This window comes from Physeter macrocephalus, chromosome 5 (genome assembly GCF_002837175.3).
Source record: "Physeter macrocephalus isolate SW-GA chromosome 5, ASM283717v5, whole genome shotgun sequence".
Classification (NCBI taxonomy): domain Eukaryota; kingdom Metazoa; phylum Chordata; class Mammalia; order Artiodactyla; family Physeteridae; genus Physeter; species Physeter macrocephalus.
In genome coordinates this window covers 7146156-7169899 of record NC_041218.1, presented here as the reverse complement: position 1 = coordinate 7169899, position 23744 = coordinate 7146156, and the positions used below count along the sequence as shown (strand labels likewise).

General features: G+C 42.8%; 1 protein-coding gene across 16 annotated transcripts in view; it reads right to left on the bottom strand.

The window, feature by feature from the left end:
• Nucleotides 1-1003: 1003 nt before the first annotated feature.
• Nucleotides 1004-23744, bottom strand: part of ZNF786 (zinc finger protein 786) — a 39934-nt gene continuing 17193 nt past the window's right edge. For 12 of the 16 annotated variants that reach the window (XM_055084768.1, XM_055084764.1, XM_055084765.1 and 9 more), the window contains 3 exons: nt 11935-12061; nt 7380-7532; nt 1004-5737 (listed from right to left, as the gene is read on the bottom strand). In XM_055084768.1, coding sequence (XP_054940743.1) covers nt 3915-5737; nt 7380-7532; nt 11935-11968 — 2010 coding nt within the window. In that variant the 5' untranslated portion in view covers nt 11969-12061 and the 3' untranslated portion in view covers nt 1004-3914. Of the gene's footprint in view, nt 5738-7379; nt 7533-10163; nt 10594-11934; nt 12062-16034; nt 16761-19227; nt 19626-20875; nt 21015-23744 lie in introns of those variants that run through there. The other 4 variants (XM_055084758.1, XM_024128069.3, XR_008617310.1 and 1 more) reach the window with 4 other exon arrangements.

Here is a 23744-nt window from a genome sequence, read left to right as displayed (position 1 = left end):
TTATTTCCTATCGTTGAAACTTGGTTCTGTTTTCTCTGAGATTTCTTTAATACTACTATGAGATTTTGTTCTGTTTTGTTTTGGTTTTTTTTTTTTTTTTTTTGGCTGTGCTGCGCAGCTTGCGGGATCTTAACTCCCTGACCAGGGATTGAACCCTGGGGCCCTGGCAGTGAAAGTGCCGAGTCCTAACCATGGGACTGCCAGGGAATTCCTGAGATGTTTTTATTTTAGCAATCACTTTTTAAAAAACTTCCTAGAATTTGTTTTTCAGATGCTTCCTTTTTCATAACATTATGTTCTTGTTTTATAATGTGTTCTCCAATTTTTCTGAATATTTTTATTAGAGATTTTAAAATACAGCTTTTATTTCCTGAATTAGCTATGGTTTGTCTGACGTACTTTTCTTCTTGCTTGTCTTGGTCTTTCTCTTTCATGTAAAAGTTTTTTCCAAATGTTTGATAATCTTGCCTGTCCATATTTGAGAATGCAACAGTAGACAAGTCAATTAGGAGCTTTGTGTCCAAGGGTGGGTCTTGTATGACAGTTTACTCCAAGGTGACTGATTGCTTAGGAGTCATGCTAGAATGAGGAGGGCTTTTATCTCAGACAACATCCATATTGTTCTAGTTATCCCCAGATGCTTTGTTCATTTCCTTTTTTCCCTTACAAGGTAAATACATAGCGACCAGACATACTTCCTGCTTCTGGTGTTGGTAGTGGGAGGGATGGAGTGGGGCTGGACTAGTCACTGTAATAGACTTTCAGTCAATGCCCTGGTTTCCAGCCTCCATCCTGCCTGGCTCCCCAGGTTGAGCTTCTTCTGAGCAAATCAATAGTCCCCTCAGGGCTTCCCTGGTGGCGCAGTGGTTGAGAGTCCACCTGCCGATGCAGGAGACGCGGGTTCGTGCCCCGGTCCGGGAAGATCCCACATGCCGCGGAGCGGCTGGGCCCGTGAGCCATGGCCGCTGAGCCTGCGCGTCCGGAGCCTGTGCTCCGCAACGGGGGAGGCCACAGCCGTGGGAGGCCCGCGTACCGCAAAATAAAAAAAAAGTCCCCTCAGCTCAGTCCTCTGATCCTCTTCATTAGATACCATTCTTTAATAACTTTCTGAAATCTATTGAAATTTCTTATCTGGTGATGGTCTCCTCGGAATTCTGTTCTTTGTTGTGGATGTACAGACTTTGAAGAAAAATCCCTTTACTATAATTTCAATGGGATACTGAGAGGCAGAAGACACAAACATAAGCGTGTGCTGAATTCCTATCTGGAATCAAGATAGTAACTGCACTTTTGTGAATAGGGTCATTTTTCTTACTCGTAGTAGTTACCTAGCTGATTCTCTTGGATGTTCCAGGTACACAGTAATATGATGTATTCTATAATGTTAAATAATGGCTCAGCAGACAACTTGTCTTCTTGACTTAAATGGATTTTTTCTAACCATTCTGTCCCTTTAATATGATCTTCATTGTTCCGCCAATCAGAGTTCTTATTCCTTTGCAGGTGACAGAATACTTTTTTTTCCTTCTTTTTTTGGGAAGTTCAGGGATTTCACCAGAATATCTTAGCAGTGATTTTTTTTTTTTTAAGGAATTTTGGGCAGGAAAGGAAGAGAAGTTGTAGGAACCTGTGCTTATAATACCTTCCTTCCCAGAAATCCCTCTACTTGTTAAACACCACTCTGGTATCTTTTTCATTTGTAGTGTGGGCAGCCTAGGGTACTGGGGTTTAGTTGGGTCGTGCTCTTTTTCTCAACTTCCTCCAAAACCCTTCCAGTTTCTAACAAAACTCGAACACTCGGGATCTTCTACTATCTCTGAGATCCTCCAATTATAACAGGAAATATGTGAGAACACTGAGCTAGAGGCCCTGGCCTTCAGTCTCCCTCAAAGCCTCTACATGATTCACTGCCACATCCTCCTGCTCCCCTTCCCCCACCACAGACCCCTTCTCCTCCAGCTCCCCCACTATGGACCCCGCTCCTCCCCGTCCTCCTGCTCCCTCTCACCACGGGCCCTCATCTGCAGCAGGGGCCACTGCCCCTTCTTTCCTCATGCACTGTGAGGTCAGCTGCCACGTGAACACAGCAGACATAACCATGTGTGTCTAGTGATTATAAACCTGCCTAAATCTTATCACCTCTTAATATCATCAGTCACCTCTGTTAGTGTCTTATCACATGAGAAAAAAGGGTGCTCTAAAACCAATTAAAGATTTATTCTGACTTAAAGTTCTGTTTTGTCACCTAAAACTGAGGGCGTTCATCCCCTGATATTCTGTCTTAGACTAAGGGCTACCTGGCGGGAGCCAGGACTGTTCTTCAGTAATATTTTCCAGAATGAGTTCTGTAGAACTCTATTGATGTCCACAAGATCATAGTGGGTTTTTCTGGCGGGGAAAAAAAAGACAGAATGGAATCCCAAGGTCAAAAAAGGTCAAATATATTCAGAATATACTATACATTATGTCTTCCTCTTGAGAGTCATAGACTCTCTGCGTGTGTAGGAGGGGGAACTGTTTAACTTATTTATTTGGAGCTAGTGTTCCAGAGAAAATCATCTGTGAACTATTGCTTTATAGTAATGTCTATTACAGTTTACTGACATCTCATTTTCTATCATCCCTAGAATTTCAGGTCAGCCATTCTTTTAAATGAAACATAAACCCTCTGCAAGTCAGGAATTCTCTGGATGGAGTACAACTCTGTCCCTGGGGTATAAACATTCTGTGCTCACACAACCTTCACCTAGTGTAACAAATGGGGTATTTTCCTTGACTTCTATTTGTATTATGTTTACTTTGAACGTTTGCTCGAAAACTCTCTACACGAAACTGTTGTTGCCTGTCAGTCTCCCTAATAAAGCTGTTTAGCTTTGTTATTTTGTCTTAACTCAGACTTTAGTCATCTGCCTAGAAAGTCACTCTTGGGAATCTCATTCACTCTCTCAGTTGCAAACAGCACCTGTGTTCTGGAACTCCCAAATCGACCTCCTGTCCCAATCTCTTATCTAAACTCTAGCTACCCCCCACTCCGTGGGGTGGGATAAATTAGGAGTTTGGGATACTATATATAAAATAGATAATCAGCAAGGACCTACTGTATAGCACAGGGAACTATACTCAGTATTTTATAAAACCTGTATGGGAAAAGAATCTGAAAAAAAAATAGGTATATATGTATGTATAACTGAATCACTGCTGTACGCCTGAAACTAACACATTGTAAATCAACTATACTTCAATTTAAAAAAACAAAACAAAACTCTAGTCCCATACAACTTAGCACCTTCGGTTTTATTTTCTTCAACCCAGATTAATCAAATTTTGCTTGACTTATCAGCTTTTCCTTAAGGGTAACCATGCATAATCACTATGAAACTTCAGCATTCACATAGACAAACCATGAGTCAGAGAACTCATTTTGTTGCTTTTAGCTTCAAATAAGTCAAAACCAAATCCTATCATATCAGGCCTGCAACAAAAGTCGCTCGGTTAAACCCCCTGCTTATCATCATACTATGAAAAAAAGAACGAGTTGACATTTAACAGTCACCCCATCCTTTTAGCTTTGAGAACAGTACTGGAGGGATTTCCTGCTGTCTAAATTCAAGCTGGGATTTCAGAGTTCGCTAATTAGCACGCTGGGGAAAATCACCCGTTAAGACGGTGGGATGAACAAACCTATCTATTGTTTCTATCCACTGTTTTCTATCAATGGATAGAAAACATAGCTGGTGATGTTTTAAATGAGAATCTTTGTGGTTTTTCATATTCCTAACTTGCATTACATTCTTGCTCAAAAAAGGGCCCCTGTTCCTTCCATCTGTCTTACCAGATTTTGGCTTTGGCTGCGCTGGCTGTGGACTCCCTGGCAATACCGACTCTGCTGACCGCTCTGGGCGCCCTACTCGGCCTCAACTCCAGTCGGCCTCAATCATCGCAAACAGTTGGCTGAGCCTTTGCTTAACGTCAGGCTCACTGGGGGCACGACAGGACTTCGTGTGCACTCTGATGTGTTCGGCGAGTTTCGACTTATAAATGAAGCCCTTGCCGCAGTGTGCACAGGCGAACGGCCTGTCGGGCCTGTGGATGCGCTGGTGCCGAAGCATGTGGCCCCTTTCCCGGAAGTTTTTATCACACTCGGGGCAGCGGAAAGGCCTCTCACCGGTGTGCAGGCCCTGGTGGCTGAGCAGCTGCGCCTTCAGGCGGAAGCTCTTGTCGCACTGGGGACACTGAAAGGGCTTCTCGCCCGTGTGCGTCCTGATGTGCTCCACGAGCTTAGACTGCTTGGCGAAGCCTTTGCCACACTCGCAGGAGAAGGGCATCCGGCCGCCGTGCAGCAGCCGGTGCGCCTTCATGTCGGCCTTCACGCGGTAGCTCTTGCCGCAGTCGGGGCACGGGAAGGGCCTCTCGCCCGTGTGCAGGCGCTGGTGGCTCCGCAGCTGCCCCTTGAGACGGAAGCGGCGGCCGCAGTCGGGGCAGCCGAAAGGCCGCTCGCCGCTGTGCACGCGGAAGTGCTCGGCCAGCTTGGATGGCCGCGTGAAGCCCTTGCCGCACTCCGCGCACTGGAAGGGCCGCTCGCGGCTGTGCGTGCGCTCGTGCGCCTTCAGGATGCCCTTCAGGCGGAAGCTCTTGCCGCACTCGGGGCAGCCGAAGGGCCGCTCTCCGCTGTGCACCCGCAGGTGCTCGCGCAGCTTGCACGGGTGGGCGAAGCCGCGGCCGCACTCGCCGCAGGAGAGCGGCCTCTCGCCGCCGTGCCTCCTCAGCCGGAAGCCCAGGCCGCACTCCGAGCACGCGAAAGGCTGCTCGTCGGAGTGCACCCGCCGGTGGAGCCGCAGCCGCCCGCGCTGGCGGGAGGCCCGGCCGCACTCGGCGCACCGGAAGGGCCCCTCTGCGCTGAGCACGTGGGTGTGGTCTGGAAGCCCGAACTGCGGGGACGAGCGCCGGCCGCACGGGCCGCAGGAGGCCGGCCTCTCCGCGCCGGGGCCGGGCTCGAGAGCCTCCGGGCGCTCCTCGCCAGACGGGCTCAGGCCAGGCTTCTCTCCCGAGCGCGGGAGCTCAGCCTGCTCGGAGGCGGCCCCGGCGCCCTCTCTCCGGGAGCCTGGCCTCTCCGCGCCGGGAGGGCCCCGGGGGTCTCTCTCGTCGCAGCCGGGGCACTGGGAAGGCCTCGGCCCCGCGCGCAGGTGGTGGGCGTACATTTCACACTCGCTGCCCAGCAGCTGGCTCTCCTCGGGGTAGATTGCCAGGGGTCTAAGCAAACACGACTTTCGGCGGAAGCCCCGCCCACATTCTGGACAGCGGAAGTGCCTCTGTCCCCGAGGGATGCTCAGCGGCTGTTGTGCCTCGGTTTGTTTGCGTAATTGATTCCAGGCCCTGTGTGGCGGGTCCTTCGAGTGGCTCCCCTGGTGCTGCTCTGAGAGGTTCTTCCAAAAGCCTTCCCCACAGACGTGGCAAGGGTGCTGGAGGCCCTCCCTGGAGGTTTCCTGGAAGCCTGGGAGACCGAGGGTCCTGGGACTTACGATCCTGTCTCTTTGGGTGGGTTCCCTGGTGCTGTGGACTACTGGAACTAGAGCCCAAGTATCATGTCTGTGTGGGTTCAGGAGGGCGACGACTTGGTCAGCCCTGAAGGAAACATCTTCACTTTTTCCTAATAAGGGTTCAGAGGAACGCTGGCTCTGAAGAGGATCTACTTGGAAATGGCAGTGGGCTTCTCCTGATTTCACAGCTTGCTGGCTTCCTGAAATTGAAAAGAAAACTTCAGTCAGTATCCCAGCCTATGACATGACCAAGGATTATGTGGCCGTAGCAGTGACCTGAGGTGGGCTGGAAGCCCAGCTTCCACTGAACTAAACCGGCAGCTCCTTTCAGTGGGGGTCAGTTTCATGACCAGGAGTTTGGTGAGAGTCTGCTGAAACGAAACTGAACAGACGTATCTTAGAATCATATTGAAAAAGAGAATACGTAAGTCACAAATGTAGAGCCTAAGCTTTGGAATCAGACTGGGTTCGACTCCCATTTATCCACTGTGCAAGCTTTGTCAAACTCATCTCTGGCTTCAGTTCCTTCTGCTGTAGAAATGGAAACAGTACATAAGATTGTTGTGAGAACTGTATGAATTAACGTGGGTAAAGGGCTTAGCGTGGGCCTGGCACGCTGCATGTTCCCTGTAAATGTGCACCATTATTATGACCTTAGGGCCACCAGACTTGTCCCATTTGCATGCGCAGACATTCCTGGAGTCAAAAAATAATGACAGGGACTTCCCTGGTGGTCCAGTGGTTAAGACTTCACCTTCCAATGCAGTGGGTGCGGGTTCAACCCCTGGTCAGGGAGCTAAGATCGCACATGCCTCCTCGCCAAAAAACCAAAACATAAAACAGAAGAAATATTGTAACAAATTCAATAAAGACTTTAAAAAAGATAAAATAAAATAATGACGGCAGTGTTACTGACAGGCCCTGGCTAACACTATGGTTCCATATACTCCAGGAGCTGTCCTAAGACCAGATGCTCCTCCCTCCTCGTCTCTATTCCTACCAACCTTGTACAAAGGTTTCTTGGAAGAATTGCTAACAGACAGTAAAAAGTGAAATAATCTGTGAAGAAAAACTCTTTTACTCTCCTGAAAGAAGCAGCTAAAAATTAAATAAACTACTGACAACATTTCTTGGAATGATGCTCCCATTTGACTTTCTCTTTCCATACTTTAATACTGACCCTTAAGAATCCAAAAATCTCAGACTCTCCCATCATGACAAGAAACAAAAGAGGAGTCTCTATTCCTCACCCCCCCACTACTAAGAATACCTCGTATTTGCTGAACTCTTACTGTGTTGCCAGGTATCATTGTAACAGTTTACATACATTAACCCATTTAATCCTATAGTGTAGGTACTTTTATTATCTTCATTTTATAGGTCAGGAAATTGAAATACTATGAGGTTGAATAACTTGCCCAAGGTCACCTGGAAAAGGCAAGATCCAGACTCAGGATCCAGAACCCACAATCCTAACAACTATGCTTTACTGCCTTTCTCTAGAATATACCAGGTGTTAAGCCTCAGTCCAGTCAAACAGGAAGTCAAGGTCGGAGAATTGGAACTAAGAAACCTGAACGGGAGGTCTTAAGGACAGGGCCCTGATTTCTTTTTTTGTTTGTTTTGCGGTACGCAGGCCTCTCACTGCTGTGGCCTCTCCTGTTGCGGAGCACAAGCTACGGACGCGCAGGCCCAGCGGCCATGGCTCACGGGCCCAGCCGCTCCGCGGCATGTGGGATCCTCCCAGACCGGGGCACGAACCCGTGTCCCCTGCATCAGCAGGTGGACTCTCAACAACTGTGCCACCAGGGAAGCCCAGGGCCCTGATTTCTTAATACTCACCCCCAAACAGTTGTCCCTCAATAACTGGATCCAAATGCAAATCAGCAGAGAAGCAAATTATGTTTCCTGATTTCTGTGATTCTCCCCAGTTCTTGAAGAGTTCTCTTCCCTGTTCAAGCCAGGATATTAGTTCTGGTTTGGGAAGTCCATCATCTGTACAGAGAAGTCAAACAGGGTAGTTTGGTTTCCTTGAGCACTAAATTTAAAGCACAATGAGCTGTTTTTAAATTCTCAAATTTACTCCTGGGAAAATGTATGAGAAGAGATTTTTAAAAATAGATTATAGGTTTACACAAAGAAAAGCAGAACAGCCCACACATTATAACAGTGGTTCCTAATCTACCTGGACCTGTTAGATGACTCTTTGTTTGATTTTGTGTTGGTCCCAGTATATCTAGCAATGCTGCATTTTGTCACAGGTTTCTTAAAACTCACCAGTATTGTGCTTTGAGAATCGTGGGACAACCCCTGAGACAACTGGAGATATCTTGGGACTAGGGGGTATATGAAAATAAGAACAGGAGCTTCAGCTAAAATATTCTGAGAAGTACTTCCAGTGACAGTGCTAATCACAACCTAAAATACAGTTGAGTTCTGCTAGAATAGAAGGGGGTTGCAATGAATGAAACAAACAAATTAAAATATTACAAGATTCCCATTTCCCTGTAAAAAATCTTTACTCTGTGTATTTTTTTTTTTTTTTTTTTTTTTTTTGCGGTACGCGGGGCTCACACTGTTGTGGCCTCTCCCATTGCGGTGCACAGGCTCCGGACGCGCAGAGCGGCCATGGCTCACGGGCCCAGCCGCTCCGCGGCATGTGGGATCTTCCCAGACCGGGGCACGAACCCATGTCCCCTGCATCGGCAGGCAGACTCTCAACCACTGCACCACCAGGGAAGCCCTACTCTGTGTATTTTCATGTAAAACTTTCTTTCAGTAATATATATATATATATTTAAAAGAACCAAAAGTATGCTTCATGGATTGCTAAAGGGAGATTAGTAGATGGTCCAAATCAGAGAAAGAGGATAAGCTGGGCAATGCTGAGGGGTTTTAGGGATAAAATGTCAGAGTGACATAGTACATTAGCCCTCTGAAATCTGACTTCAACCCCAAAAGAATTCCAAGGCTGCTCTCATGAAAAAAGGAATCACTATCTTTTATTTAAATCCATACACCTAAAACAAATATCATATAATATCGCTTATATGTGGAATCTAGAAAAAAGGTACAGATGAACTTACTTGCAAAGCAGAAATAGAGACACAGATGTAGAGAACAAACATGTAGATACCAAGGGGGGAAGGGGAGGTGAGATGAATTGGGAGATTGGGATTGACATATGTACACTACTATATATAAAATAGATAACTAATGAGAACCTACTGTATAACACAGGGAACTCTACTCAGTGCTCTGTGGTGACCTAAATGGGAAGGAAATCTAAAAAAGAGGGGAAATATGTATACATATAAGTGATTCACTTTGCTATACAGCAGAAACTAACACAACATTGTAAAGCAACTATACTCCAATAAAAATTAATTAAAAAAATAAATCCATACACTTATTCTCAGTCTTCATCTGGGTTGAACTCTCAGCATCTTTTAAAATAAAACTATTTTTCAAAAAAAAATTAAGAAAACAAGTCCATTTACAAGAACATCAAAAAGACTAAAATACTTAGGAATAAATTTAATAAAAGATACATAAGACTTGCGCAATACAAATCATAAAATGTTGTTGAAAGTAATTTTAAAAGTCCTAAAAAGAAAGTACTAAATAAATAAAATGATATCCCATGTTCATGAACTGGAAGACTTAGTACTGTTAAGATGACAATATTCCCCAAACCGCATCTGCCTTTTTTTTTTTTTTGGCAGAAATTGACAAACTGATCCTAAAGCAATGGTAATTAAAACAGTGTGGTACTGGCATAAGACTAGACATATAGATCCATGAAACAGACTTGAGAATCCAGAAATAAACTCCGACATTTATGGTTAATTGGTTTTCCAAAAGGGTGCCAAGATAATTCAATGCAGGAAAGAATAGTCTTTTCAACAAATGGTGTAGGGACAACTGGATATCCATATGCAAAAGAGTCTGGATCCCTATATCACACAGTGTGAAAAAATTAACTCAAAATGGATCAAAGAAGGAAAAAAAAAGGATCAAAGACCTAAATATACACACTAAAACCATAAAACTCTTAGAAGAAAACATAGGAGTGGATCTTTGTGACACTGAATTAGGCAATGGCTTCTTAGATATGACACCCAAAGCTCAAGCAACAAAAGAAAAAATAAACTGGAATTCATCAAAACTTTTGTGCTTCAAAGGACTCCATCAAAAAGGGAACAGGTAACCCAAGAAATGGAGAAAATATCTGCAAATCATATATCTGATAAGGGTTCAGTATTCAGAACAAATAGCGAACACTTATAATCCAACAATAAAAAGACAAATAGCCCACTATAAAAATGGGCAAAGTATTTGAATAGACATTTCTCCAAAGAAGATATACAAATGAAAAGATGCTCAACATGATTAGCCATTAAGGAAATGCAAACCAAACCCACATTGATACACCACTTCACATCCATTTGATCTTTTGTTGGGTCTTCATTGCTGCGCGTGGGCTTTCTCTAGTTGCGTCGAGCAGGGGCTATTCTTCACTGTGGTGTGCGGGCTTCTCATTGCAGTGGCTTCTCTTGTTGTGGAGCACGGGCTCTAGGAGCATGGGCTTCAGTAGATGGGGCACGCGGGCACATCCATTTGATCTTTTGTTGGGTCTTCATTGCTGCGCGTGGGCTTTCTCTAGTTGCGTCGAGCAGGGGCTATTCTTCACTGTGGTGTGCGGGCTTCTCATTGCAGTGGCTTCTCTTGTTGTGGAGCACGGGCTCTAGGAGCATGGGCTTCAGTAGATGTGACACGCGGGGTCAGTAGTTGTGGCTCATGGGCTCTAGAGCGCAGGCTCAGTAGTTGTGAAGCACGGGCTTAGTTGCTCCACAACATGTGGGATCTTCCCGGACCAGGGATCAAACCCATGGCCCCTGCACTGGCAGGCAGAATCTTAACCACTGCACCACCATAGAAGTCCACATCCATTTGATCTTGATGCTTGGAACATTCTTTTTGGGTGGCACAGGGTTCATGTCACAAGATTATTTTTCTTTTCTCTATAGATTCAATTACTTTAATTGGTTCTTCGCTAACAATGAAAATAATGTAATATCTTGTATTAATGTTTCAGAAACACTGTATAGAAACTGGAAATCTTAATTATGGTAATGGAACAGAACATAATTATTAGAAACATTGCAATATAAAAGAAGTGGTTTGGCTGTCAGACGCTGGCAAGAGAAGTGGAGGGAACATAGGAGAACTAATTACCTTCATAGACTGAAAGAATAAAGAGATGTAATATAAAGTTCATGAAACATGATCTAGAAGTTTATTATTTAAATTATAAAGGTGGCCAACAGATGCATTAAAAAACTATCAGGGGCTTCCCTGGCAGTCCAGCGGTTAAGACTCCACACTGCCAATGCAGGGGGCATGGGTTTGATCCTTGGTCGGGAAACTGGGATCCCACAGGCCACGCAGTGTGGCCAAAAGATAAAACAACAACAACAACAAATATGTGTGTGTGTCTGTGTGTCTGTGTGTATGGAACAAATTGGAAAGAAATATTTGTAACATAGATAATAAAATTTTTTTTTAAGTTAAAAAATTTTTTTTAAAACTATCAAAATTTCGGAAGAAGGGGAAAAAAGGAGATAGAAGAGGGATAGTATAAGTGAGTGAAACCCTCATTTTTCACATTAAGGAGTTAAACTCGATAACCAAGAAATATAGGTGTAAGCACAATAGACTGAAGTAAACTGCAGTAAAAACTAAAACAGAAATGATTAACATGGTTGCCTTTGGGAAATTAACTGAGTGAGGGGTGAGGCAAGAGACTTTTATCATTCATTTTGATGCTTCTCCAAACCGACTGATTTTTAAAAAATCATATTTAATAGTAAAATACAAAGACTAAGTAAGCAAAAAGACTAAAAAGAACACCATTACCGTAACCATGCAGAAACAACTGCGGTTAAACACCTGTGTATAGCCTTCCGAAATCTCATTGCAGAGAAAAATAACATTAGCTTTTCTGAGGTATATGGACACCACTGTAAAAGTTGCCAGGTAGGAACATCCTAGGTTAAAGATATACAGGGGACTTTACGGATATGGGCAAGGTATGTATCCATGTTGAAAAATCATGGCAACCTGTAAGTACATAGTGATTAAAAGCCCTGGCATATATTTAGTCATCTCTGACCACCTTACATTACATGCTGTCGCAAATATTCCCGTGTAGCAACGTCTACCCTTGAGTAAGGATTAGCAATGCTTACAGATATTAACAAAAGACTCTGCGTAAAAATGCCTTTCTGAGCTAACTTCTGAGAAATCTGGCTACCTGACAAACAGGAGTATGGAGTGACTGAAACCCCTAACAGGACCCAGTTCCATGCCTCAGCCACAGTTAAACACTTCTTACCTAGAGAAACAAGAATCTCGTAATTGGTTCTCATTACTTGCTTGTAAAGCTCCTTCTGCCACGCCTCTAGATTCCGCCATTCTTGCTCGGAGAAATAAACGGCCACATCCTCAAAAGTCAGAGGTAACTGAAATTATAGGCATAATACATATACAGTCATAATGGCTTCAAGACTCCAGTTCCTTTTCATCAATTTAAGAGTTTCTCAGTGGACAGTGTTTTTGTCCGTTGGGCAGCTTCTTCCTTGGGAACTGCTCCTTCCCTGACTCCCACCATGTGGTTCTGTCGGTGGCCATGACCACCCCCTTCCACTTGTTTCTCCATGCCTGTTCCAACTACATATGCATATGTATAGCATGGAACTCTTTCATTTTTCTTCTTTTTTTAAACAAAAATGGGAACAAATCACTGTGTAACTTCTTTCACTTAACATGTCATCTTTCCAGGTCAGTTTACATAGGCAAAATAGGTTTTTTTGTTAATTGCATTATATTCCATGGGTACACATACTCCACTGATGACACATATATTGTTTCCATTTCCTTTATAAATTACCAACAATGCTCTGATATGCTTCCTTATATATTAGTGGTTTTACTTCTGCAGGAAAAGGCTAAAAAGGAGAACTACTAAATCAAAGGATAGAAACATCTTCAGTTTACGAGATACCACTAGATTGCCTTCCAAAAAGAATACAGCACTTTTACCCTTGCTAATAAGGAGACATTTCTTTACACCTTTGCCAGCACAGGATGTTCTGAAACCTTATTTATTTGTTTATTGGCCAACGTGATAGGTAAAATATTCTATTTCATTGTTTTATTTATTTATTTATTTATTTTTAGGCTTCTCTGTGAGCCATACGGGATCTTAGTTCCCCCACCAGGGGTTGAACCTGTGCGCCCTGCATTGGGAATGCGGAGTCTTAACCGCTGGACCGCCAGGGAAGTCCCCTATACTTCATTATTTTAGTTTGCATTCATTTGTGAGGCTTAGCAACATTTTCATATTTGGCGGGGAGGGGGGTTCCACTTATCTTTGTGCATGCCTGTTCACATCCTTTGCTCAATGTTTTAGTGGGCTCCTATAATTCGAATTAACTTTCTTACATTAGGGTTAATAATCCTTTGACTAGTTAACAAACATTTTCTTCTAGTTTATCATTTGTATTTTGACTTTCTCTTCCGCCAAAGAGAACATTTTGACCCTTTTATTTATTTAAAACCTGAGTCTATTCCATATTGTTTCCAGCTTTTACTTTCATTTTTTGTATTTGTCACAATCAAAAAATTATACAAATATTCTACTGAATTTTTTTCACAATTAGATTTGCAGCTTAATTCTACAGATATTGGTATCTTTATTTATGTACATATGGACAGCCAATCACAGAACACTAATAAATGCACCACTCTTTCTCCTTAGATTGAAATCCTGACCTTCACCTTTGCATATATTAGATTTTCATATGTATGTGAATCTATATATTGTTATACTATCTGTACATATCTGATTACAGTACCTATGCAATGTTATAATTGCCCCCCCCCGCCCATTCTTTGTCAAGCTACTGCTGTTAATTTCTGGAACATTCATTCTTCCTTACAAATTCTAAAATAATTTTGTCCAGTTTTAAAAAAAAGTACATTGGGATTCAATTTTAATTAAATTTATACGTGTATTTAGGAAAGATTGAGCTCATCTAGGAACATGTTCTACCACTCATTTGATCTTGCTTCCTATCCTTTAATAAACTTAATGATTTTCTTCATAAATGTTCTGAATCTTTTTTATGAACTTTATTTCTGGTATTGTGTAGTTTTCCCAACAATTATAAATGGGACCACCTCTGCCACTTCAAATCATTACTACTAGTATTTTTAAAAAATTGATTTTTGTAAACTTATTTTATATCCAATTAATGTACCATATTTATCAATTCTAATAGTATTAAGTTTTTGGTGGAAACAATCATAATTCTCAGATAATTTCCCCATCTCTTTTCAAAGTACGTACACTGCTTTTATCTCATACTGTTGTACTTACTAGAACCTCTTTTGTGGCTTCAGGGTTTAGTACCTTGAGTTGGAAGACTCTCCCTATTCTAAAATTATAAAAGATATTCTGGTATAACAATAAGGCACATAATTCTTTTTCCAAAGAGATACTAAATTGTCACAAAACTTGTTGACTATTCTTTTACCATTGTGTCGGGATCGCTTTTTCATAAACTAGTTTTCCATTTATACTTGGTTATATATATATATATATATATATATATATATATATATATTCCCCCCCCCCGCGGTACGCGGGCCTCTCACTGTTGTGGCCTCACCCGTCGCGGAGCACAGGCTCCGGACGCGCAGGCTCAGCGGCCAGGGCTCACGGGCCCAGCTGCTCCGCGGCATGTGGGATCTTCCCGGACCGGGGCACGAACCCGTGTCCCCTGCATCGGCAGGCAGGCTCTCAACCACTGCGCCACCAGGGAAGCCCATTTGGTTATATTTTTGTTCCACTGGTGATTTTGTCTATTCTTGCTCCAATACTGGACTGTTTAATTCTTATAGTTTTATCAAATGATTTGCTATTTAAGAGGATATGGCCATCTACCACCACCTTGATCATTTTTTTAAAGGAAAGTGTCTTGACCTTCCTTGTCTATTTTCTCTTCTAAATAAACAGGAAAAATATTTTGTCAAATTTATATAAATTCTATTGGGATTCTGATAGGAATATACTAAGTATATGAATTAATTTTGAGAGAAGTGGGTCTCTAAATTATGGGATCTTCCCATCCAGAAACATATCTTTTATTTATCTAGATTTTTAAATTTTCTTTAGTAAAATTTATTGTTTTCTTCATATAGATCTTATATAATTCTTGACAGATTCATTCCTAGGGATTTTAGAGTTCTGGTTGCTACTATGAGAACTGAACTGAAAAGGAATACACAAAGCACACACATGCATACCCTTCAAGCACCAGCTGCCTCAGATTACCCTGTGGTGAGCCCTACCTATTCACACCTGGTGTTACAACTGTCCATCTAATTTCAGATAATGTTCCTTCCACTACTTCACAGTAACTCAAAAGCTCCATCCCTTCTTACACCCACTTCCACAAGCAAATTTCAGATTGTTTTTAAGGTAATTATTTCTTAATCATTTAACATGCATAAAACTGAGCTGTTTTTATTATGTTTCTATCTTTTCTTTTTAACTTGTCACTGACAAACTTTTTGAGTGTTGTGTACCTAACCCCATTTCTCCCATAAGCTCTGTGGTTTTTACTGCATGATTTTGCATTGCACTGTGATTTTTAGAAATGCATATGATGTATGATGGCAGAATTCATTACTTTTAAAATGTTTTCCAAAAATGCTCAAAAAGCCTTGTTTATTTCTTTAATCTTCAGAAGTTTGAAAGATCCAGAAAATTACAGAGTACATTATAACAAGCATCTGAGAATTTACCACTGATTTAACAAAGTTACCATTTTTTCTTCAGATTTCCTTCTCAAGAAATAGAATTTGACAAATAAAACTCAAAGCCCCCTCGGTCCCCACTTCAATCTTATTCTTACACTCAGTTCTATTCACCTCCCTTCTGAGACACAAACATGATGATGCATGTGGTAAGTTTTCAGCTCATGTTTTTAATTTTTTAATACACACATGTATCTATAAATAATATATAGTATTGCTTTGTCTTTTATACACAAATGCTTTATTATACTGCAACTTGCATTTTTCATGCAACATTTTGAGATCTGTCCATCTTGATATACATAGAACTGATTTATTTTAATTTTGCATAGTGTTCCATTGTCTGAATGTCACAATTTTTAATTCATTCTTTTATCCATTGACCATTTGCTTTTAGTTCTGTGAACTGCCTGTTCATATCCTTTGCCTGTATTTTTACCGGGTTATTTGTCCTTTCATTTCTAAGATTTCTTTATATAATTTGTGTATTAACTGTTAACTACATTAGTTTACAAATACTTTGTCCTAGTGTATCTCTTACCTTTTATTTTTACTTAAGCTATCTTATATTGTACATAAATTTTCAATTGTAATGCAATATATCAATCTTTTCTTAGTTCATTTTGCCCTTTGTGGTTTAAGAAATTTTCTTCTACACTCAGGTTATGAAGATATCCTACATTTCCTTCCAAAAGACTGAAGTTTTACTTTTCATGTTTAGATTTTTAATTTATCTGGAACGTAATTTTGTTACGCTATACAGCAATGATCTACCTTAGTGTTTTTTTCCAAATGGAAAAGTCAGTTGTCCCAACACCACTTCTGAAGTTCTCCGAATTAGATTCCTAGGTCTGCTGTCACAGAGTACCACAAACTTGGCGGCTTAAAACAATAAATATTTATTCTCTCATAGCTCTGGTAGTTAGAAGTCTGAAATCAAAGTGTCAGCAGAGCTATGCTCTCTCTGAAGCCTTTAGGGGAGAATCTGTTCCACTCCTTTCCCTTCGCTTCTGGTGGTGGTTGTTGATTCTTGGCATTTCTCAGCTTGAAGCTGCATAGTTCCATCTCTGCCTCCACTGTCACAGGGCCTTCTTCCTTTGTGTGTCTGTGTCTCTGTGACTCTGCTCCTCTTCTTATAAAGACTTACTCATGATGGATTAAGAACCTGTCCTACTCCAGTATGATCTCATCTTAACGAATTTCATCTGCAGCAACCCTACTCCTATTTAGGTCACAATCTGAGGTTCTGGGAGGGACATGTATTGGGGGAGACACTATTCAACTCAGTAGTCTGCTCTGGGGTCCTCTTTGGGTTTCTTCTGCTCCATGTGTCTACCCCTGCACAAAACAGTACTGTATCAATTCTATGGATTTACTGTAAACTTTATTATCTGCTAGGGCAAGTCCCCCTGTTATTCTTCTTTTCAGCATCATATTTTGACCTTTATTTTTCCAAACGAAATTTAGAATCCATTTATATAATTTACAAAAATCTTACTGCCATTTTGATGAAGTTGCAGTAAATTTATATATTAACTTGGAAGGAAAGTATCATCTTTATTGTATTTAGTCTTCCCATTTATGGGCATGATTTACCTCCTGTTTACAAGCATATCTCATCTTACTGTGCTTTGTGCTTTGTAAAAAATGCAGATACTGCATTTTTTACAAACTGAAGGTCTGTGGCAACCCTGTGTCGAACAAGCCTATTGGTGCCATTTTTCCAACAGCATTTGCTCACTTCATGTCTGTGTGTCACTTTTTGGTAATTCTCACAATATTTCAAACTTTTTCATTATTGTATTTGTCATGGTGATTTGTGATCAGTGATCTTTGATGTTACCTTTTTTTTTTTAATTTACTTTTGGCTGTGTTGGGTCTTTGTTGCTGCGCGCGGGCTTTCTCTAGTTGTGGCGAGCGGGGGCTACTCTTCGTTGCGGTGCGCAGACTTCTCATTGCAGTAGCCTCTCTTGTTGCGGAGCACGGGCTCTAGGTGTGCAGGCTTCAGTAGTTGTGGCACGTGGGCTCAGTGGTTGTGGCTCACGGGCTCTAGAGCGCAGGCTCAGTTGTGGCGCACGGGCATAGTTGCTCCACGGCATGTGGTATCTTCACAGACCAGGGCTCAAACCCGTGTCCCCTGCATTGGCAGGCGGATTCTTAACCACTGCGCTACCAGGGAAGCCCTGATGTTACCATTTTAACTGTGTTTGGGTGCCATGAACCATGCCCATATAAGATGGCAAACTTAACCAATCCATGTATGTATTCTGGGACTTCCCTGGTGGCGCAGTGGTTGAAAGTCCACCTGCCAATGCAGGCGACACGGGTTCAAGCCCTGGTCCGGGAAGATCCCACATGCCGTGGAGCAACTAAGTCCGTGTGCCACAACTACTGAGCCTGTGCCCTAGAGCCCATGAGCCACAACCACTGAGCCCGCGTGCTGCAACTACTGAAGCCCACGCACCTAGAGCCCATGCTCCGCAACAAGAGAAGCCACCTTAATGAGAAGCCCACGCACTGCAACCAAGAGTAGCCCCCTGCTCGCTGCAACTAGAGAAAGCCCGCGCGCAGCAACAAAGACCCAACACAGCCCAAAATAAATACATTTATTTAAAAAAAGTTATTAAAAAAATGTGTGTGTTCTGACTGCCCCACGGACTGGCCCATCTCTCTCCCTCTCCTCGGGCCTCCTTATTCCCTGAGACAGAACAATACTGAAATTAGGCCACTTAATAACCCTACATTATTAAGTGTTCAAGTGAACACTTAACGGCCTCTAAGTGTTCAAGTGAAAGGAAGAGTCACACATCTCTCACTTTAAATCAAAAGCTAGGAATGATTAAGCTTAGTGAGGAAGGCTCATGGAAAGCTGTAACAGGCTGAAAAGCTAGGCCTCTTGTGTCAGTTAGCCAAGTTGTGAATGCAAAGGAAAAGTTCTTGAAGGAAATTAAAGTGCTACTCCGGTGAACACACAAATGATAAGAAAGCAAAACAGCCTTACTGCTGATACAAAGCAAGTTTTAGTGGTCTAGAGAGAAGATTAAACCAGCCACAACATCGCCTTAAGCCAAAGCCTAATGCAGAGCAAGGTCCTAACTCTATTCAATGCTATGAAGCCTGACAGGTGTGAGGAAGCTGCAGAAGAAAAGTGTGAAGCCAGCAAAGCAGTTTATGAGGCTGAGGGAAAGAAGCCGTCTCCTCAACATAAATGTGCAAGGTACATCAGCAAGTGATGGTGTAGAAGCTGCAGCAAGTTCTCCAGACCTAGCTAAGATAATTAATGAAGGTGGCTATAGTAAACAACAGATTTTCAATATAGACAAAACAGCCTAATACTGGAGAAAGGTATCTTCTAGGACTTTCATAGCTAGAGAGGAAAATCAATGCCTGGTTTCAAAGTTTCAAAGGACAGGCTGAGTCTCTGTTGGGAGCTAAATGCAGCTGGTGACTATAAGTTGAAACCCCTGTTCATTTACCATTCCAAAAATCCTAGGGCCCTTAACAATTATGCTAAATCAACTCTGCCTGTGCTCTAGAAATGGAACATCAAAGCCTGGGTGACAGCACAGCTGTTTACAACATGATTTACCAAATATTTTAAGCCCACTATTGAGACCTACTGCTCAGAAAAAAAGATTCCTTTCAAAATATTACTGCTTATTGACAACGCACTTGATCACCCAAGAGCTCTGAAGGAGATGTAGAAGATTAATGTTATTTTCATGCCTGCTAACACAATATCCATTTTGCAGCCTATGGATCAAGGAGTAATTTCGACTTTTAAGTCTTATTATTTAAGAAATACCTTTCATAAGACTATAGCTGCTATACATAGTAATTCCTCCGATGGATCTGGGCAAAGTAAATTGCAAATCTTTTGGAAAGGATTTATTCTTCTAGATGCCACGAAGAACATTCATGATTCATGGGAAGAAGCTGAAATACCAATGTTAACAGGAGTTTGGAAGGAGCTGATTCCAACCTTCATGGATGACTTTGAGGGGTTCAAGACTTCAGTGGAGGAAGTAACTGCAGATGTGGTGGAAACAGCAAGAGAACTAGAATTCTAAGTGGAGCCTGAGGGTGTGACCGAATTGCTGTAACCCCATGATATAACTTTAACAGATGAGGAGTTGCTTCTTATGGATGAGCAAAAACAGTGGTTTCTCCAGATGGAATACACTCCTGCTGACGCCATTTAGACTGTTGAAATGACAACAAAGGATTTAGAATATTACATAAACTTGGTTGATGAAGCAGTGGCAGAGCTCAAGAGGACTGACTCCAATTTTGAAAGAAGTGTTACTGTGGGTAAAATGCTATTAAACAGCATTGCCTGCTACAGAGAAATGACTCCTAAGAGTCAACTGATGCAGCAAACTGCACTGTTGGCTTATTTTAAGACATTGCCACATGCCAACTTTCAGTAACCACCACCCTGATCAGTCAGCAACCATCAACAAGGAGCCAAGACCCTCCACCAAGCAAAAAGATTACAACTTGCTCCAGGCTCAGACAATGATTAGCATTTTTCGCCAGAGTATTTTTAATTAAGGTTTGTACATTGTTTTTTCAGACATAATGCTACTGCACGCTTAACACGCTACAGTACAGCATAAACATAACTTTTATATATGCACTGAGAAACCAAAAAAATCGTGACTTCCTTTACTGATACTTGAAACCAAACCCAAAATATCCCCCAGGTATGCCTGTTATTCATAATTTTTGCTATAAAGGTGTTACATATCTCTTATATATTTAGTCCTAGGAATTATGGTTTTTGTTGAGATTGTTAACGGTATCTTAAAAGTAATGATCTCATGAATTCATTTAGTAATCTGAAAAAATGCTCAATATGTAAGCTTATAAAATAGAGAAAAACATAAAACCTCAATTTCAACAAAACACTACATAATCAAATAATGTGTACCCTACTTAGGTTTTTATATCTTCTTCCTTCCAACGTGTCCTCCTTCCTTCTTACACTCAACACAAACTTCAACACGTTAGCGTTAAATTCTGCCATTTAAGTCCCTACCAACCATCATTTCAACCATTCAGAATCTTAAATCTTTTCAAACACTTTTTCTACATTCAGTAACTATAATGTAAAACTGGCTGAACTAGTTAACACGCATTGCCGGCCCCAGACCAACTTCGATCCTTTCTCATCCGTCCGTGTCACGCACAGGCGCCCCCGGCCCAGACTCCGCCAGTTCCACGATCAACTTTGTTTAGGGCTTTGGACACGGACAAGCCCCAGGGGCAGCGGTCACCGGCTCCGTCCAGGGTCCAGACCCCACACCAGGCGCTCAGCGGGACCCTCAGACCCCCCCCGCACCCGTCCACCTCCGCCTCGAGAGGACCCCAGGATGCCGGCCCGCCGAGCCGGAACCCGAGGACCCGCCCAGATCCCCGAGCCGGGCGTCCGCGCGGGGAGCCCCTCTTACCGGAGCCGGCTCGGCCATGGGCCCTCGCGGTCCCACCCAGCCCCGGACCAGGATACGGCCAAGCCAGGCGTCCCGGCTGCCCGCGGCACCTTCCCTGCGGCGGCAACGGCGACCTCCCACCCCGCCGCTCTCCGCGGACCTGCAGGCCCAGCCCAGGCGCGGTGCACGCTGGGACTCGCGGCCGCTCCGCCCCGCAGCGCCCCCTGCGGCCGGGAGGAGCGAGCGCTGTCTGTAGTGGCAACCCGCGCCTTGCGGACCGGCGTCAGTCGCAAGCCGCAGCCGCCCGGGCGTGACCGATCCTCACACTCTCTTGGGGGACCCAGAGGAGGGAGTAGGATACTCGCTATTAACTGAGATAGAAACAATGAGAGGGAGTGCAGGGGTTTGATTCCTCCCCAAAGCCAACCCCAGTCAAGGATTAGGTTCAAGGGGTCATCTGTGAGGTGATCTCAGGAAGTGAGAAATCGAGGGGCATTAAGCACTAACGAGCAGGTCCCCCCGTCGGCAACTGGGAGTCCATTCTGCTGGGGACTCAGAGGGTGCAGATCATCCTTCAGAATGGTCCTGCCAAGGGTGAGGAGGCTGGGTATTCATCCTCAGGAAGTCAGGCAGAGTCATGACATCGCTGGCCCCATGGACCTTACATTAGGAACATGACTCATAGTCTATAAAATTCAAGAAATGGTCTATAACCTAAACATGAAATGGATCTTAAATTTACTCTGCCTTTCATTCTTAAGCAGCCAGTATGGTTGAACTGCTTAGATATATGTAATTGCTATCCCTAACTTAAAGGTTTTCTTAAAGAACAATATTGTATATATACAATTTAGCAACAATAAAGCAAATTTTAAAAGAAGTGAAATTGTCCATAATTCTGGTATTCTAATGTAAATGCTCGATTTTGTTTCCTATAGACTTCCAGCCTCTGTCCACAGACATGTTCTTTATTTTTTATTTATTTTTTTTTTTGCGGTACGTGGGCCTCTCACTGCTGTGGCCTCTCTCGTTGCGGAGCACAGGCTCCGGACGCGCAGGCTCAGCGGCCATGGCTCACGGGCCCAGCCGCTCCGCGGCACGTGGGATCTTCCCGGACCGGGGCACGAACCCGTGTCCCCTGCATCGGCAGGCGGATTCTCAACCACTGCGCCACCAGGGAAGCCCGACATGTTCTTTTTATATGGTTCTGAGACACACATAACTTTTTGTCTTTTTATCTTTCACTTACCATATCAAGGTTTTCCATATTTCTCATAATCTCATAATTATACTTTTAAATGGCTGCAATTTAAGGTAGCGTATTAATCTGCTAGGGCTGCCATACCAAAGTACCACGGACTGGGCGGGTTAAACAACAGAAATTAATTTTCTCGCAGTTCTGGAGGCCAGAATTCCAAGATCAAGGTGTCAGCAGTGTTTGTTTCCTCTGAGGACTTTCTCCTCGGCTTGCAGATGGCTGCACTTCTCCCTGTGTCCTCCGATGGTTGTCCCTCGGTCTGGGTGTTCTCGGTCCCAATCTCCTCTTATAAGGAAACCTGTCACATTGGATTAGGGCTGACCCATAAGACCTCGTTTTACCTTAATTACCTTTTTAAAGGCCCTATCTCTAAATATAGTCACATTCTGAGGTACTGGGGGCTCAGGGCTTCAACAAATGAATTTGGGGGGACTTCCCTGGTGGTCCAGTGGCTAAGACTCTGCACTGCCAATGCAGGGGGCCTCAGGCTTGATTCCTGGTCAAGGAACTAGATCCCACATGCCACAACCAGAAAGATTCCTCATACCACAACTAAAAGATCCCACATGCTGCAGCAAAGATCCTGCGTGCTGCAACTAAGACCTGGTGCAGTCAAATAAATAAATTTTTTTAAAAGAATTTTTGGAAACACAATTAAGCCCATAACAGGTAGGGTGGTGTGCAGTATTTAGCGGCAGTTAAAAAATTTTGTAGCCGTAAATAATATTGCTTGAATATTTTTATACACACAGTCTTAAGATACAAAAAGTACAAAGTGCAAAGGACAGACCAATACATTAAATTAGATTAAAATTTAAAACTTTGCTGAAAGGGAAAAACCTGCAACCTAGCATACTCCACCCAGCAAGATTAACCTTTAGAATTGAAAGAAAGTTAAAGAACTTCTCAGACAAGCAAAAACTGAGTTCATCAGTACTAAACCTACCCTAAAAGAAATGTTAAAGGGTCCTCTTTAAGTGGAAAAGAAGAGTCTATAACAAGAAGCAAGAATCTAGGGAAAGGAAAAATCCCACCAGTAAAGACAAATATATAGTATAGGCTGAGGATCAACCCCTTAAGCTAGTATGAAGATTAAAAGACAAAAAATTGTAAAATTGACTATAACTACAATAATCAGTAAAGGGATAAACATGAAGTAGTAGAAGATGACATCAAAAACGTAAGATGTGGGGGAGGGGAGGAAAAGTGGAGATCTTTTAGAACGTGTTTGAACTTAAATGACTACCTGGATAAAACAAATAGATATTATTATAGGTAAACATATATGACTCCTGTGTAACCACAAATCAAAAACCTACAATAGATACACAAAAAAGGAGAGAGAACGGAACACAAGCATACCACTAAAGAAAATCATCAAACCACAAGGGAAGAAACTAAAGGGAGAAGGGAAGAACAGAGAAGAACTACAAAAGCAACTGTAAAACAAGTAACAAATGGCAATAAGTACATACTTATCAATAATTACTTTAAATGTCAACGGACTAAATGCTCCAATCAAAAGACATCGGGGGCTTCCCTGGTGGCGCAGTGGTTGCGCGTCCGCCTGCCGATGCAGGGGAACCGGGTTCGCGCCCCGGTCTGGGAGGATCCCACATGCCGCGGAGCGGC